The sequence below is a fragment of the Oryza brachyantha genome, chromosome 9 (genome assembly GCF_000231095.2).
Source record: "Oryza brachyantha chromosome 9, ObraRS2, whole genome shotgun sequence".
Taxonomy (NCBI): Eukaryota; Viridiplantae; Streptophyta; class Magnoliopsida; order Poales; family Poaceae; genus Oryza; species Oryza brachyantha.
In genome coordinates, this window is record NC_023171.2 from 9,221,062 (window position 1) to 9,236,185 (window position 15,124).

The 15,124-nt window shown below is 41.2% G+C and overlaps 1 protein-coding gene across 1 annotated transcript; it reads right to left on the minus strand.

Moving 5' to 3' along the window:
- Positions 1 to 1,082: 1,082 nt before the first annotated feature.
- On the minus strand, positions 1,083 to 4,728 carry LOC102705843 (bHLH transcription factor RHL1-like). The gene is made up of 7 exons (XM_040527653.1): positions 4,115 to 4,728; positions 3,890 to 3,976; positions 3,625 to 3,786; positions 3,156 to 3,221; positions 2,635 to 2,700; positions 2,471 to 2,539; positions 1,083 to 2,064 (listed from the first exon to the last, which is right to left on the minus strand). The coding sequence occupies exons 1-7, from the start codon at positions 4,643 to 4,645 to the stop codon at positions 1,609 to 1,611; spliced, it is 1,437 nt and encodes a 478-aa protein (XP_040383587.1). The 5' UTR covers positions 4,646 to 4,728; the 3' UTR covers positions 1,083 to 1,608.
- Positions 4,729 to 15,124: the final 10,396 nt, after the last annotated feature.

Sequence of the window (15,124 nt, forward strand, 5' to 3'; positions counted from 1 at the left end):
AATATTTGCAATTACTTGCTCTTCATTTTGCTATTGTTCTATGAGACTGGATGTTAGGATATAGAGTGAAGAGAAAGAACATCCAAAATATGTAGCATCTCTTTTCAATAGAGTATCTGCTGCAGAAATATTTTTCCTTATATACTCAATTTTTATGATAGAGGATGAAATGGCGTATCTTCTGGGATGCTCTAACTAGCTAGTCTTGATTTTGAGTCATCATATGGTCAGCCCACTTGGATTCTTTCCATTATGGAAAAACGAAAAGAAACTTTCATAAGCATTTTAGCCGTCCCCTCATGCTGTCTACTTTCATAGAGTTTCGAGTAACACGATGCATTAATTAATCTGGATCACACAGATAATAATATCCGGAACACAACAAGATTCTGAATTGTCATCCTTTTCCGTTTGCAATGAAAGATATGGAAACACAACTTGTACTCTCACCCGGCTAATAGTGTATAGAGTTCCATTTTTAATGAAACGAAGTCACTTATATACATTTTTGGACAACAAAATTATATAAAAGTACAAAATTTATATAGAACTGCACATTATTATCTCTGTGGACATTAGGATTTAAATCTTTGTGAGGGTAGAATCATTGTACGAAACTATAGGCGGTGCAATTAACATGAGGGAAACTTTGCATCTATAATTACAATCGCTAATTAGTTCTTTGATACTAGTCTGTTTAATCACGAACACACTAATGTAGTTTGTGCTTGGTGAAACCAAACAACTCCAAAACAAGGGTAACGTGGGGCTGGTTTGGATTGGAATCAATTTGTTCTCTACCAATATATAGTGCCAAATCCTTGACAAGTTATGGCACTACCAAATTTGATAATAATTTTGGCAAAATTTGGTACTAATTAAATTGCTAACAAATTGGTAACAAACAAAGCATATATGTGGTACTAATTAAATTGCTAAAAAAAATTGTTAGCACAAAAATTAGCATCAATCTAAAAAACCCCCATAATTTCACAAAAAGGAGAGCGATATGAATATAAATAGAAAAGAACTCTGAAGAATCGAAGAGTATAACGAAGGGAACAATTTAAAATATAGTTGGGAATAAAAATTTGAATGGCACTAGGTTAGCAACTAAAGCAAGGAGACCAAATTCCCTTCCAACCGCAAAGGACAAACTTGTGTGTAAACTAAACGAAAAGTTGGGCCAAGCAAAGCAGGGAGGGAGAGAAAAAAAAGGGAAAAGAGAGGGGAAAAGTTGATGCAGATGGAGAGGAAAGAAAGGCTAAAGCTGGTACAAAGCCAGAAGAACCAGACCTGGATTACTATGTACTTAAATTAAACAACAAGCTAATTAAATATTTAACAGAAAAAAAGGATAGGAAATAATGGTAACACTAAGAAGAAATAGAAAATAAAAAGAAAAAAGTGGAGCCCGTGGCTGCAGCCGCAGGTGGGCCAGAGGCCCGTGGGCCCTCAGGAGAGTGCGTGGGCCCGTCCAGCGGAGCCCACCGCTCTATGTAGATGCGGGCCGCGGAAGCGATGGAGGGAGACCGAGCCGCTGACTTCGTTGACTCCGTCGCCGGTCGAGGGTTTCGCCGTTAGTTGAGACGGCGGCGGCCACCGGGCTCACGGCTTGGAGACGGAGGCGGCGTCCTTGGGCTGCGACCCCTCGGCGTCGGCGCCGCCGCCGCACCCGCCGCCGCCGTTGGCCATGGCCGACTGCGCCGTGAGCACCGACATGCTCGGGGAGGCCGGCACGGAGCCGTCGGCGTTCAGGCCGGGAAGGTGGCGCATGGCCGCGGCGGCGGCGGTCAGTTGGTGGTGGTGGTGGTGCGCCGCGGCTGCGCCGAGCCCCGGTGGGATGTGTTGCGCCGCGACGACGGGCGGCCGGAGATGGCACGTCGCCGAGGAGATGGCGGACGCGAGGGAGATGGGCATGAGGCAGAGCCCCTTCCCCTGCAGGTACTGCATGGCCGTGCCCATGTCCTCCTCCATCAGCTTGGCCACCTGCTGCTCCGTCACCGTCAGGCTGTCGCTCCCCGCCGCCGCCGGTGCTCCGCCGTTCGCCGCGCCGCCTCGCCCCTGCACAACCAAGCCCCCCACACGTCAGTACCGAGTCGTCGTCGTCAGACACGCATGCAGCCTGCAGGCACGCACGCCGGGCTGTACCACCACCACCAGCAGCAGCAGTGGCACTACGGCCACGAGGGGCAGTTGCGCCATTTCGCTCGTGGCACGCGAGCCACTGTGCGCGGCAGTAGCCATCAGCCGTGGCACTGAAAAGTTCGTTCACATCCTGGTGATTCTTTCGAGTGCCGGAAAAGCGAGCGCGAGAGAGAGAGAAAGAGAAAGCGAGAGGAGGACGAGGACGACGACGACGAAAGAAGAGAGAAGAAGCAGCCAGCTGCTAGCTGCTGCTGCCGCCATGTGGGAGAGTGCAAGGTGGGAGATCGAGATCAAGCGCGCGCTAGCGGAGGACGAGGGTTACCTCCGAGGACATGTCGGCCACGAGCGGCGCCACGGCCGCCGCGCCACCTAGCCGGCTCATGCTCAGCACCTGTACATGCAAAAAAAAAGCTACATGTCAGTATATACATCTCAAACTGATCAAGTACATGCTCCTACACATGAATTCAGTGGAGTTTTGCTTGCCTTGACTTGGAGCTGCAAGAACTTGACGTAGTCGATGATCTCGTCCAGCATCGACGCCTTGTCCGTCTGCAGCCACTCCAAGAAAGAGCACACAAACATTTGAGATGAGCTCTATGTGTGCGTCAATGGGGAACTGAAAAGAAAGCGTTCCGTCGCCATGGCATCTCGGAACCGGCGCCGCGCGACAAGGGCAGGAATTCTAGGAAGAGGAAAAGCATCGCCCCATCGTGCGCGCGCGCGTGCGGGTAAATGCGCGCCTTTTTTTTTTTTTTGAGTTTTTCTTCACTGATGTTCATGGCCGCCTCGACGATTATTTAATTAAGCTTTTAAGCCATGCCCCCGCAATCCGGCATTGAACCCAAGCTAACACTAATAAACTAATTAGATCAAAGCAGCGACCCACACCCGACGGTCTGATTGCGAATTCGAGATTACGCCTCCTGGCATGCATCACAAAACCCTAGCCATTTCGATCTATCTGATGAACTCTTTCAATATTTGGTTCTGTGTAGCTTGCTCACCTTGTTGGCGTTGGGAACCAGTTCTTGCAAGGCCTTCATCCTCTCGGCGATCCTCTCTCTCCGAAGCTGCAAGAAGCACCCATGAACAATTAGATGTGTCGATGGAAGAACACTAATCTATTCTAAATGGAAGCTCAAGCTAGGGGTAGGAGCTAGTGAAAATTCGCATCAGAACAAAGGAGAAGAAGAATAGTAGGTTGAAGAAGCAGACAAAGGAATAATACTGGTAGTTGGGGAGCCGGCCGGAATCCGACCCAAACCGGGGAGAAAACAAGCACACACGGGGCGCCGATTAGCGGCAACTGCTCCCGTGGTTTTGTTCTCCCGACTAATTGCCGCACAAAAAATAAAAATTAGTTTCGATGTACAATGCTATGATACGCTATGCTATGCTAGTCGTCGTAGCAGCAGGAGGAGCGAGCGAGCTAGGTATAGCGTCAGCTGGTTGGATGGATGGATGCTTGCTTACCCGCTCGGCGATGCTGTGGGGGTCGGTGGCCTGGCCTCGCCGCGCGCGCACGCGCTGCCGCGGCGGCGCCGGTGCGCCTCCGCCAGCTGCTGTGCCGGCCTGCGGCTGCGCCGTGCCGCCACCTCCGCCGCCGAAGCTCTGCGTTGGCATCGTCGGCGCCGCCTGCTGCTGCTGCTGCTGCGAAGGCGAGCAAGGGTGAGGGAGAGAGGGAGAAAGTGGTGTGTTTCAGCCTTTGTGCAGACAGGTCATGTGATATGTCGCGAACCTGAGGATGGTGAGGCTGGAAATGTTGGTGCTGCTGTTGCTGGAGCGAGCCGGCGAAGCCGCCGTAGACGCCGGCGTCTCCTCCTCCCTGAGATGAAATCATGAAACCACCAGGAGCGAATAAACACGCGAACATTTTTTTTTTGAGGGCCAAAGGAAAGAAAGATTCTTGATTCTTGAAGGAAAAGGTAGCAGGTGGATGCGAGCAAAGGGGATGGATCAGTACGGCGGAATTTGCTGCGGCCGCCTTGAGCAAGGCCTGGACGTCGCCGCCCGATCCGCCGTTGCCGAGGGTGAGCGGGAGGAGCAGGCCGTCGCCGGCGCCGGCGCCGGCCGGCGAGCGTCCCAAGCCCTGGAGCATCATGTGGTGGCCCTGCCTCAGATCGGCGAGCTGCTGCAGCACCATCTGCTTCACGGCGGCCGCGCTTCCTCCTCCTCCTCCCCCGCCCCCGCCGCCGCTGATCTGGTGCTGCCGGAGCCGCGACGCCAGCATCGCCGACTCGTCGTACGGCCCACCAAACTGCTGCTGCTGCTGCTGGTGCATCCCCTCGGCGTCGTCCTCGGCTGCCTTGGCGGCGGCGGCGAGGTCGGGCCACGCAGAGGGCGGCAGGCTGCTGAGCATCTGGTCAAAGAAGTCGTCGTGGACGCCGCCGGCGGCATTGGCGGCGGCCCCGGCATGCCCGTTGCGAAGCTCCTCCAGGGAGGAGATCTGCGCCGCCGCCGCCATGGCTTGCATTTCCCGCGTAGTGGGCTGCATCTCGCTAGTCTTACTCAGCCAGCTAGCCAGCTAGGGTTAGGAGAGAACCAGGGAGAGAAGAGGAGAAGCCAACGACGGTGGCCTGGGACTGGGAGAGGGGAGAGAGAGCTACACGGAGTTGGTGTCGCCGGCTATTTATAACGGGGGCGGCCTATTGTTTCTAGTGCTAATCACTTCATCACTACGAGTAGGATGCACTGGAATGGATGAGCTTCTCTCAGCTTTGGCATGGTTGCCACTAATTAATCAACCATTTATTATTATTACTTCGTTCTAATCACTCGGTGATCAGGGGAGAATGCAGCAATTATATATGTGGCTGATATGCAACGGCAGCTAGCTGCTAATCTCCAGGCCCCAGCAATTAAGCCTCTCTGTGCAGTTAATCTGTAACTTGCCTCTTGGCCCTCTTCAATTGTAAAAAGGATCTAGATGATAAAGAGCTGTCGATGGCAATGCAGTAGGAAGAAAGTTTTGCTTGGCGTGTGAACTTGCAAAAATGGGAAAGTAACATTTAGTGTGGCATATATATCATTCAAGCAGAAATTCCGATTTTATTTGCAGGTAGAGGTTCAACAGTAATCTGGTTAAAAAAGCATGACAAGCATGTAACGGTTCGTAATAACAAAAACTTACTACCTCTGTATCATATTGCAAGACTTTCTAGTATTGTCTAAATTCATGAATTGATGAATGTGTGTGTTTTTAGATTCATTAGTATCTATATGAATTTAGACAACGCTAGAAAGTTTTATATTGTGAAACAGAAGGAGTATGTGTCAATATTAAATGATCCGCCACATAAAGCGAGTACAATAATTGATGTAAGTGAGATCTAAAAATTATCATGATATATTTATGCTTATGTGAGAAAGAAAATGAGAGGGAAGAAAAGCAGGCTACATATTTGCAGCCAGCTATAGCATAAGCTCCAAGATACCAAGAGCAGGGACGGTACTAGGCCTAGGACAGCTATGGCTGGAGCTCTAGGTCTACATCCATAATCCCTTTAAAATTATATAAAATTAACGTTATAAATTTTAAAAATTAGTTAATGCTATATTAATTTAGCCCTACTCTTTAAAATTTTCTAGGTCCGCCCCTGACTAAGAGTGTATGAGAGGTGGACCATAAATAGATAATATAATATATATTTGTGTGTAACAATTGTACAAGTTAACTCTATGTTAGCTATTAATGATATGGAATGATTTTAAAACTAATAGCTAGCTCTTCTATTGACCTCGCGTCTGAAAGAATCACACACCCACTGAATAAAAGCATAGCATATCATATATAAGTCACTGGATTTTTACACATAACTAACGAAAATAAAATTTAAACCTCATAATATGATATATTCATACGATCCCACTTATGTCCGGACAACATACCTTTTCGATTAGCATAGGATATATTCTCTATCTGACTATTCCCTTCTCGGTCTTCTGTATGATCTTTATTGTTTTAAATTAAGAAATGTTAGATTCTTCTTATAAACTAGTAGTTTCCATTAGCATTAGCCATTTTTAGTTGAGAACTGGTAGCCAGAGATTAGTGTTAGAGATAAAATTGATGGCCGCTTGCAGTTATGGTGTTCTCCTTCCTTTCATTTGATTTATGTATGGAGTACTCTCTGCTAGGTTCTACTTGATGCTAGGGACGAGGCTAGATAAAACCACTTTGCCAGCCTTCTCCACGTTCATCAACTGTTTGTAGAACCTAGGAGCTATTCAAATCAGGTTAGGCCCTATTTAGTTGCCAAAAGTTTTTCTCCAAAAACATCACATTAAATCTTTGGATACCTGCATAGAGTATTAATCATAGATAAAACAAAAAACTAATTGGACAGTTATATGAGAAATCACGAGACGAATCGATCCTTTCAGCATAATTAGTCCATAATTAGCTATAAGTGTTATAGTTATGTGTGAAGGCTATATCACGTTACAAAACCTACTCCCTCTACGATTTTCTTATTTGATCCTAGAATCTGTTCAATTAAGAGCATCTTAAATTAATTTTGATCACAAAGATATTTAGCTAGAACTATCTGATTCTTTCAAAAATACTTTTATAACATTATACCTTTATCTTAATGTAAACTTATGATGCCACAGAAACCATAAAAGTATCGGCGGAAAAGATTGAACGTAGTGCTCAACCCGAGTTAAGATTCTATCTACTCTATATATTACTATATGTTTGCATATTTTTATAGTGTTGTCCCATAGATTCAAGGGTTGTATAGGCAATATAACCCATACAGTGAAGTAATTTATGGAAGTGCAGTAATACAAACCATCCATCTGTGATGGGACAATATCCCCCTTCACTGATGAACTTATATTTGATGCGCTAAGAGGCTTGGCCAATCATATTTTAGGGGTCACACTCACATACGATGGGTAGCCACAAAGCCTACACAATATATTTGGTTCGGTGTAGGCGCTTGGAGAAGATGTGCATGAGAGATGAATAAGGTGGGAGGATTTGTGCTAAGAATATCTATCGAGCTCTTTTAAGATGCTCCACCTTAATTACCTCCTTGGTGGTAAGAGACTGAATAAAATCTTCACCACTGAGTCCTATGCAAATGTCTTATCCTTAATTGATAAATTATAACATTAATGCTCTTAATTACCAAACATAAGGGTGCATGCAAGAATTAAGGGTTTACTAAATTGACAATGTTTAGCATACTAAATCTGATTACCAGTGAAATTCAAAAGTGAATTCGAATTCAAATTTGACATTATAACATAAACTGAAAAATAATTCATTACCTTACAGTAAAATTTATAAACTGAAATAAAATGCATCTAGTGTGCAATAGATAGATTGAACTATTATATTTCAATGCCAACTTCACCATTTCAAAAGAAAATATATCAAACTCAAATTACTTTGGTGGGATTTGAATATTTGATCATAGAATTTAAAGTTATCTAGTAGTATGATAAAAACAAAACCATATATTCATAGTATGAAAAATCTATCGTATACGTTCACAGTACTAGCTATAGTATGATAATCACAGGATCTATTGTACAGCCCGTTCATTTTTTTTTCTTCTAAAGACTACAAGTTGACTCAGGCCACGTTCGGGCCATCCCATAATTTAACTAACCCTCCCTCGTTTTTCGCACGTATGTTTCCTGAAATATTAAACGATGTATTTTTTTACAAAAAATTTTCTATAGAAAAGTTGTTTAAAAAATCATATTAGTTTATTTTATATTTTTAATAATTAATAATTAATTAATCATATACTAATCTATTAATACGTTTTTCGTGTCAGGGTATAAGTTAACTTATGCCCCTCTATCGAACAGTGCCTCAAACTAACCAACACAAGAGTAATGAGACAATTTACTAGCTCGATCACAGCCTCACCTCACGTACACTCGCAAAACCATCCATATATCCAATCTCAAGACATGTAAATATAAAAGTTTTGGAGGTATTTCACGTACGGTTGAAAATTTTGGATCTACTCGTTTGTTTCAAACACTACTCCATTGCAGTTGCCCAGTTGGGACTGAAAAGTTGAACCTGTAAAAAGAGGGGGCCCTTTGCTACTAGCTACTAGCTGCAGCAGGAACATCTCTGAGCTAGAGATTATGGGAGAGCAAATAAAGCACATTTATGCGTGCGTGTCCGAGCCAGAACTGAAGATGTGTACTACTTCTGTCCTATAATAATATTATTTTTAAATTTTTATGCCCAATATTTTAACCATTAATCTTATTTAAAAAATTTATACAAAAGTTTAAAAAGATTAGTCACTCATAATATACTATTTATATTTTATCGTCTAGTAACAATAAAAATATTTATCACAAAAATATTTAAAAAAGACGAAGAGTCAAAACTGAAAAATAAATTTGGTGGTGTTTAGTTTGCAAAAAAATTTGCAAAAACATCACATCAAGTTTTTAATACATATTTGAAGTATTAAACGTAGTCTAATTACAAAACAAATTTCAGATTCCGACTGGAAACCGTGAGACGAATTTTTTGAGCCTAATTAATCCGTCATTAGCACATGTTGGTTACTGTAGCACTTATGGCTAATCACTTTCTAATTAGTCTTAAAAGATTCGTCTAAAGATTTCTTCCGTAACTGTGTAATTAGTTTTTTAGTTTTATCTATGTTTAATGCTTTATTTAGGTGTTTAAAGATTTAATGTGACGTTGTTAGAAAAAAATTTCAGAACTAAACCAGGCCTTTATTTCGAACGGAGAGAGTAGCAGAGCTTCGGAGATCGAGCAGTAACCCTTCGTTTTGAGCGCTGAGATAACTCTCTCTCTCTCTTTACACACACACTCATGGCAATGGTATTTTTTTTTCCGGTCAACTTCCAAGACGCCCCTGATTCCCTGCCAATGTAGGATCTGCGGTTTCAGGAAAGCTGCAGTCTCAGAGTAAAGCTAATAATATAGCCAATAAGCTGGCTATAAGATTTTTTATAGTTTTTTTTATCCATCCATATCCTAATTAGCTTTTCATCATTAATATAGGGCCCACATATCACTCTCACAGAATTTCTTGGTTCCTGTGCCCAAGCTAGCTACAAGCTTACAACTTACTTACACTCTCTCATCCTCTCTTTCCTTCACATAAGCATACAGTCAGCTTATATTATACTTGCTCTCATAAGACTAATAAGTCCCGGACCCAAGTGACAGTCTTCTAATTAAATACTCCCTGTCGCAAAATGTATCCATCCCGGATTCAACACATGCTAGTACAGGATACATCCTAGTATCAATGAATCCTAAATATGAAGATGTCAAATGACTCAGATCTGTTATCAGACGACTACTACCTCCGTCCCATAATAACCTTATATTTCGTTTTTCCGTGTCCAACGTTTGATCATTCGTCTTATTTGAAATTTTTTTACGATTAATATTTTTATTGTTACTAGATGATAAAATATGAATAGTACTTTATACGTGGCTAATTTTTTTTATGTTTTTTACAAATTTTTTAAATAAGACGAATGGTCAAACGTTGGACATGGAAAAACGAAAAATGAGATTATTATGGGACAGAGGTAGTACATTTTAAGACAGTATCAGGGATGACAATTTTACCCACAGGTTTGGATATCCGTGGGTACTCGACCCGATGGGTATGAGGTTAATTTTCTGCCCATGGGTGCTGCTGCCCGTAACCTGAAAATCTAATGGGTAATAGCCGGATTTTATATTTTTCCTGTTGGTAACCCATACCCGATCCAAAATTAATCTGATTTTTTATTTTTAAATATTTTTAATAAATAATTTTATTACTAAACCTCAGGAGAAATTTTTTCCACCGAATGAACCTTTTGGCCACGCCACCAACATTGGCGTGGCAAAACAACGCTGCCACGTAGAGATTTTGGCGTGACAACATTGTCTTGCCACGCCACCAATATTAGCGTGGCTAAAAAGTTCATCCGGTGGAAATATTTTCTCCCGAGTTTTAGTAGTAAAATTATTTATTAAAAAGTTTTAAAAAATAAAAAAATCAATTAATGTAGATGTTGATTTTGTTCTCTCTCATACCTATTTTCCATTGATCTATCAAAATCTTGAACTTCGATGAAATAATGCTTGCTTATTTATAATTTGCATTACTCTTTTAAAGCATTGATGATAATTTTACAATTTATTGATTTTATTACTCTTTATTTAATTATATTTATACTGAAATATCATATAAAACCCATTGGTTATCCACCGGGTATACCCATACCCGATGGTTGTGGACGTGGGTATGGATTTTTACCCACCAATCCTATCAGGTATCAACCGAACAGGAAAAAGCAGGTATCGGGTCGGGCACGAACTTGCTCTACCCGTACCTGACCCGACCAATTGTCATCCCTAGACAGTATGCTTATGCTTTAGTCCAAGTAAGCAGGAGTGTAAGTGTGTCAGCCCGTCAACCCTCTTATAAGCTAATTTAAAGATAATAATTAGCTTATAAGCAAGTTGTGGGCAGGCCTCTTTTTACACTCGTGCAAGTAAGTACTGACCCATCCATGTCTTGGTTTAATTCTTGTTAAAAGCGGCTAGGCTACAATGATCAATTAATATCACGAACAGCACCTTCCACAAAAGGTTAATTCGTTTTAGTATACACCCATCCTTGATTTGTTATTGCTGCTACCTAATGTGGTTAGGCCGAGTTAGCTAAGTCCTAACAACAACCATCCAAATTAAGGGTATATATTAGCTTCTCCATAGTAAAGACAATATATATCATTTTCATGCATGCGATGGGATCGAGCTGGCTAGCCTGCGTGCAGCCAATCTGTCGTCTGCATTATTTAGACATTCTAGATCTGCATGATCTGATCGATGATGTTGAAATTCTGCACGAGAGGAGTCGTCGCTTGTCAGAGGTCAACTGCACCACTGTGCATGTTTGTTAATTTAGGCAGCAGCTCGCTAAGCCAGAAAAAACTAATGAACACGCTATTGAAGAAACGAACTGCTTGCTGCTTACTCTCTCCACTTTTAATCACTCAAATTGTTATGGACAACGACATGTATTTAAAATCTATTTTAACTATGATTTACTGCTAAAATAAATAAAAATAACAAATAAATATTTTTTATTAAAATACTATTCAAGACTCATTTATACCTGTTCTCCCGGTGCCTTCAAACTAGTGACTAATAGTTAAAGTTTTAAAAGTTTAACTATAAACTTTCAATTACGTAACAGAGGAGAAATAATATATATATATATAGTCTAGCTACGGTTAATTATAACTCACGGGCTGCTCTATGAGTCGGGGTCGAAAAACATATCAAATCATCTCTAAATTTTAATTTATATGGCTCACTAGATTCTTTGTATCAAAATCTCGTAGCACGCAATTTTTTTTATTTTTAAGATTTTTAAGTATTTTTTGGATATTTTTAAAAGTGACGATACTATATTAATAAAATAATCAATGGGTTATGTATCACTTTTAAAAATCTCTAAAAATATTTAAAAATCTCTAAAAATAAAAAAAAATTACGTGCTACAAGATTTTGATACAAAGAATCTAGTGAGCCATATAAATCAAAATTTAGAGTTGATTTGATATGTTTTTGGATCCCGACTCGTGAGTTGCTCTTCTTTTGTTGGGACGATCTGCTGATCGGCTGGTCTAGCTCTATCTCTAGCTTTGTCGGCACATTCCCGTCGTCCAAGCTAACCACGCTGCATGCTGATGGTCAATTCAAGTGCTCCTCCTAGTACCTGATTAGGGTGCCGAAATTTTGTTGCGTTGCGAAAGAGTGATATGTATGCGTGGTCGATTCGATTCGGCCCAAGTCGGTGCTGTTTGGTACGCGATTTTGGAGTTAGGCGTCTGAAACGAAAGGAGAGAGAGAGAGAGATCATTAATTTGGTGCCATGTCGTGAGCTGAGTCTGTGAGTTTGTTCAGCAGCAGCAAAGGTTTGGCCCGGCCGACCTGCCGTTGCAGAGAACACACACAACAGCGCCCACGGCTAAGCAAATGGAAAAACTCCACCAATTTTACCCGGTTTGTTTCTTGTGGGAGTGCCTAGAAACTTTGATCAGTCATTGTAATATATACTACTTTTATTTCATAATATAAGACTTTTTATGAGTGCCTGATTTATGATATAGATATATATACAAATAATATACATTAATCAATAGATCAATCTAAATATAACCAAAGCATCTTACCGAAACAGAGTAAGTATTGATGAATGTACATGCAACTTTACACAACAAATTTCAATCCCCATGTAAATATTTAGACTTTTACATGTCTCGTAGAATAAGTTAAGAAATAGTGAATGGTTAAGGTTTAGGACTGCTTGGGACATATGGGAATCAAATATAGTTGACAAACTTTTTTTTCCATGACACTCATTGTTTTGTTTATCAGTGAACATAACAGATATTATGCTATAAGAGAAAATAACATCACAATTATTATTCATTATTTTCAGTCAAATTCGAAAGAGAGACCACTTTGAAATGATGAATTTCCCCCTTGCTAGCACATGTTATTTAGTTATCTTATACTATTAAACTATTAAATAGTTATCATAAAAGTTAATAATATTTGATGTTTTGTCATGTTTTTCTTATTAACAAAAGAACGCACACTACTACACAAACCGTTTTTACAAACGGAGCTGATTAATTTTCACATACGGTTGCCCCAACCACATGTGCCAAATCGTCTGCGAAAATGCAAATCTTTGCATGCGGCCAGGGCACCCGCATGCGAAAATTCGATTTTTCCATGCGGGCGCTTAAGCCAACCGCATGCAAAGAGAAAAATCGCGAAAAAAAAATATAATTCCAAAAATAAAAAATGAAAAAAATAGCGCCGCCGCCCACCCGAGCTCGTCGCAGCAGCCACCGCTTCCGCTCCCAGCGTAGCCGTCGCCGTCGCTGTCGCCAGCTGCCTGAGACCACCGTCGCCACCGCCCGAAACCGCCGCTGCCACCGTTGCCCCCAGATCTGCCGCCGAGCACCGAGCTCCACCTCGGCCGCAGATAGTATGTCTGGCGCGTCCAGGTGCAGCAGCACCTCGGCCTCGCATAACTCCGGCAACACGCTGAGCCCGGCGCCGGCAACCTTGCTGGCCTCCATCCCCGCCGTGAGGTCTAACACGCCCACACCCATGCTCTCTCTACCTCTCGCCGCCTCCCGTCGCAGCTTATCTCCGAGCAAAAAAGCCGTGCCTTTGATTGGATTCTTGCGGAATCAATCCTGCATGGTTCAATCAAATAAATCAAGTTCTTGCAACAAAAGCCTCCTAAGAACCACTTCGAGCTGCAACTTTTGGATGGTGTGGTACAAGCACGAGCTTGATCCTGAGCTGCAGAAGGTGAGAGGAGGGGAATGTGGGGCACCTGTGGATGGCGCCGCCGGTCGCCGAATCCGTCGCCGCCATCCATCGCCGTGGCCTTGCTCGCTGTCGGCGACAAGAGAGGGGAGGGGAGGAGAGGACAGGACAGGAGGTGAGAGAGGAGATAAAAGAAATAAATAAATAGGTGGTTTAAAATTTTTGAAATGGTGAGGAGGGAAAGAGAGAGATGAGGACTAAAAAAACTACGGGTATTTTTACATGCGGACCACTTAACCGTCCGCATGCGAAAATAGATTTTTGCATGCGGCTATTTAAGAGGACCGCATGCAAAAATAATTATTAAAAATATTAATTTGATATTAAATGAACTTCGTGTCAAATTTTAAGATGCTAAATGAACTCACGTGAAAAAGGTGTCAAAAGCAAAGTTATAGAACTCATTGAGATCTACCATTTTTGTTTTGGTCATTCGCCATCTGAGTTTGGTTGGAATATATAAAATTTGAATTTTAAAATATAATAAATTCAAATAAATTTTCGAGTAGTAAATGATTTGAAATGAAAAAATTTCAAAAGCAAAGTTGTATAACTTGTCAAGATCTACAACTTTTGTATTGGTTATTTTTCTATATGACATTGTTTGAATAGTTTGAATATGAATTTCAAATTATGACAACTTCAAACGACATTTTCAAATACTAAATGATTTCAACTAAAAAATTCATCAATAACAAAGTTGTATAACTCAACAACATATATAACTTTTATTTTGGTCATTTCTTCATCAGATAAAGTGATTTGCAAGACTGTTTACAAAATATATCTCTCTTATAAGTTATATAAAAACTATATAAGAGATGTACATTTTGTGACAATCTTACAAATCACTTTATCGGATGAAGAAATGATTAAATAGAAGTTATAGATCTTAATGAGTTATACAACTTTGTTATTTGTTATTGATGACTTTTTCAGATTAAATCATTTACTACTTCAAAATATTATTTAAAGTTTTGAAATTCAAATTTTTAAATGATAAAACAAAGTCACAAGAAAAAATAGCCAATATTATACTAGCAAGAACACAATAACATGATAGAGCATGATTTTAGAAATATTTAGGGAAAAAATCATCCAATTTAGAGTTCATATGAGTGAGATAAACTAGTTTTAAATTTTTCAAATTTTATTTTCGCATACGGCTTTTTAAGTGGCCCGTATGGAAAAATCGATTTCCCCATACGGGCGCTTTAAGTGAGCCGCTCATTTTTCCATGCAGCCCTCTTAAGAGGCCCTTATGGAAAAATCGATTTTTCCATACGGGCCACTCAAGCAGCCATATGAGAAAATGATCATTGGTTTTTGCAGACGCTACTAGATATGGTCCATATGGAAAAATGATGAGACCTCGTATAGAAAAATCATTTTTTAGTAGTGGCAGCCCAGTCTCGGACGATCATGGCACTCAGACCAATCACCAGCACACATCATGACCTTTGACAAGGAGAGAATCTATATTGTACCACTGGCTTTGTTCCTCCAGTTAGCCTCCCTCCACTAGTACTGTTTATTTTAGTTTGAATGGTCAAAATACCTATAGGATAAAAACTTTTAAAATTTGTTAAAATT

Excerpts from the sequence above, each read along its gene's own strand:
- LOC102705843 (XM_040527653.1), bottom strand. The coding sequence starts at position 4,645 with ATGCAGCCCACTACGCGGGAAATGCAAGCCATGGCGGCGGCGGCGCAG. Across the intron at positions 3,787-3,889 it reads TCCAGCCTCACCATCCTCAG|GCGGCGCCGACGATGCCAAC; the intron begins GTTCGCGACATA and ends CAGCAGCAGCAG. Across the intron at positions 3,222-3,624 it reads CCCACAGCATCGCCGAGCGG|CTTCGGAGAGAGAGGATCGC; the intron begins GTAAGCAAGCAT and ends TGCTTCTTGCAG.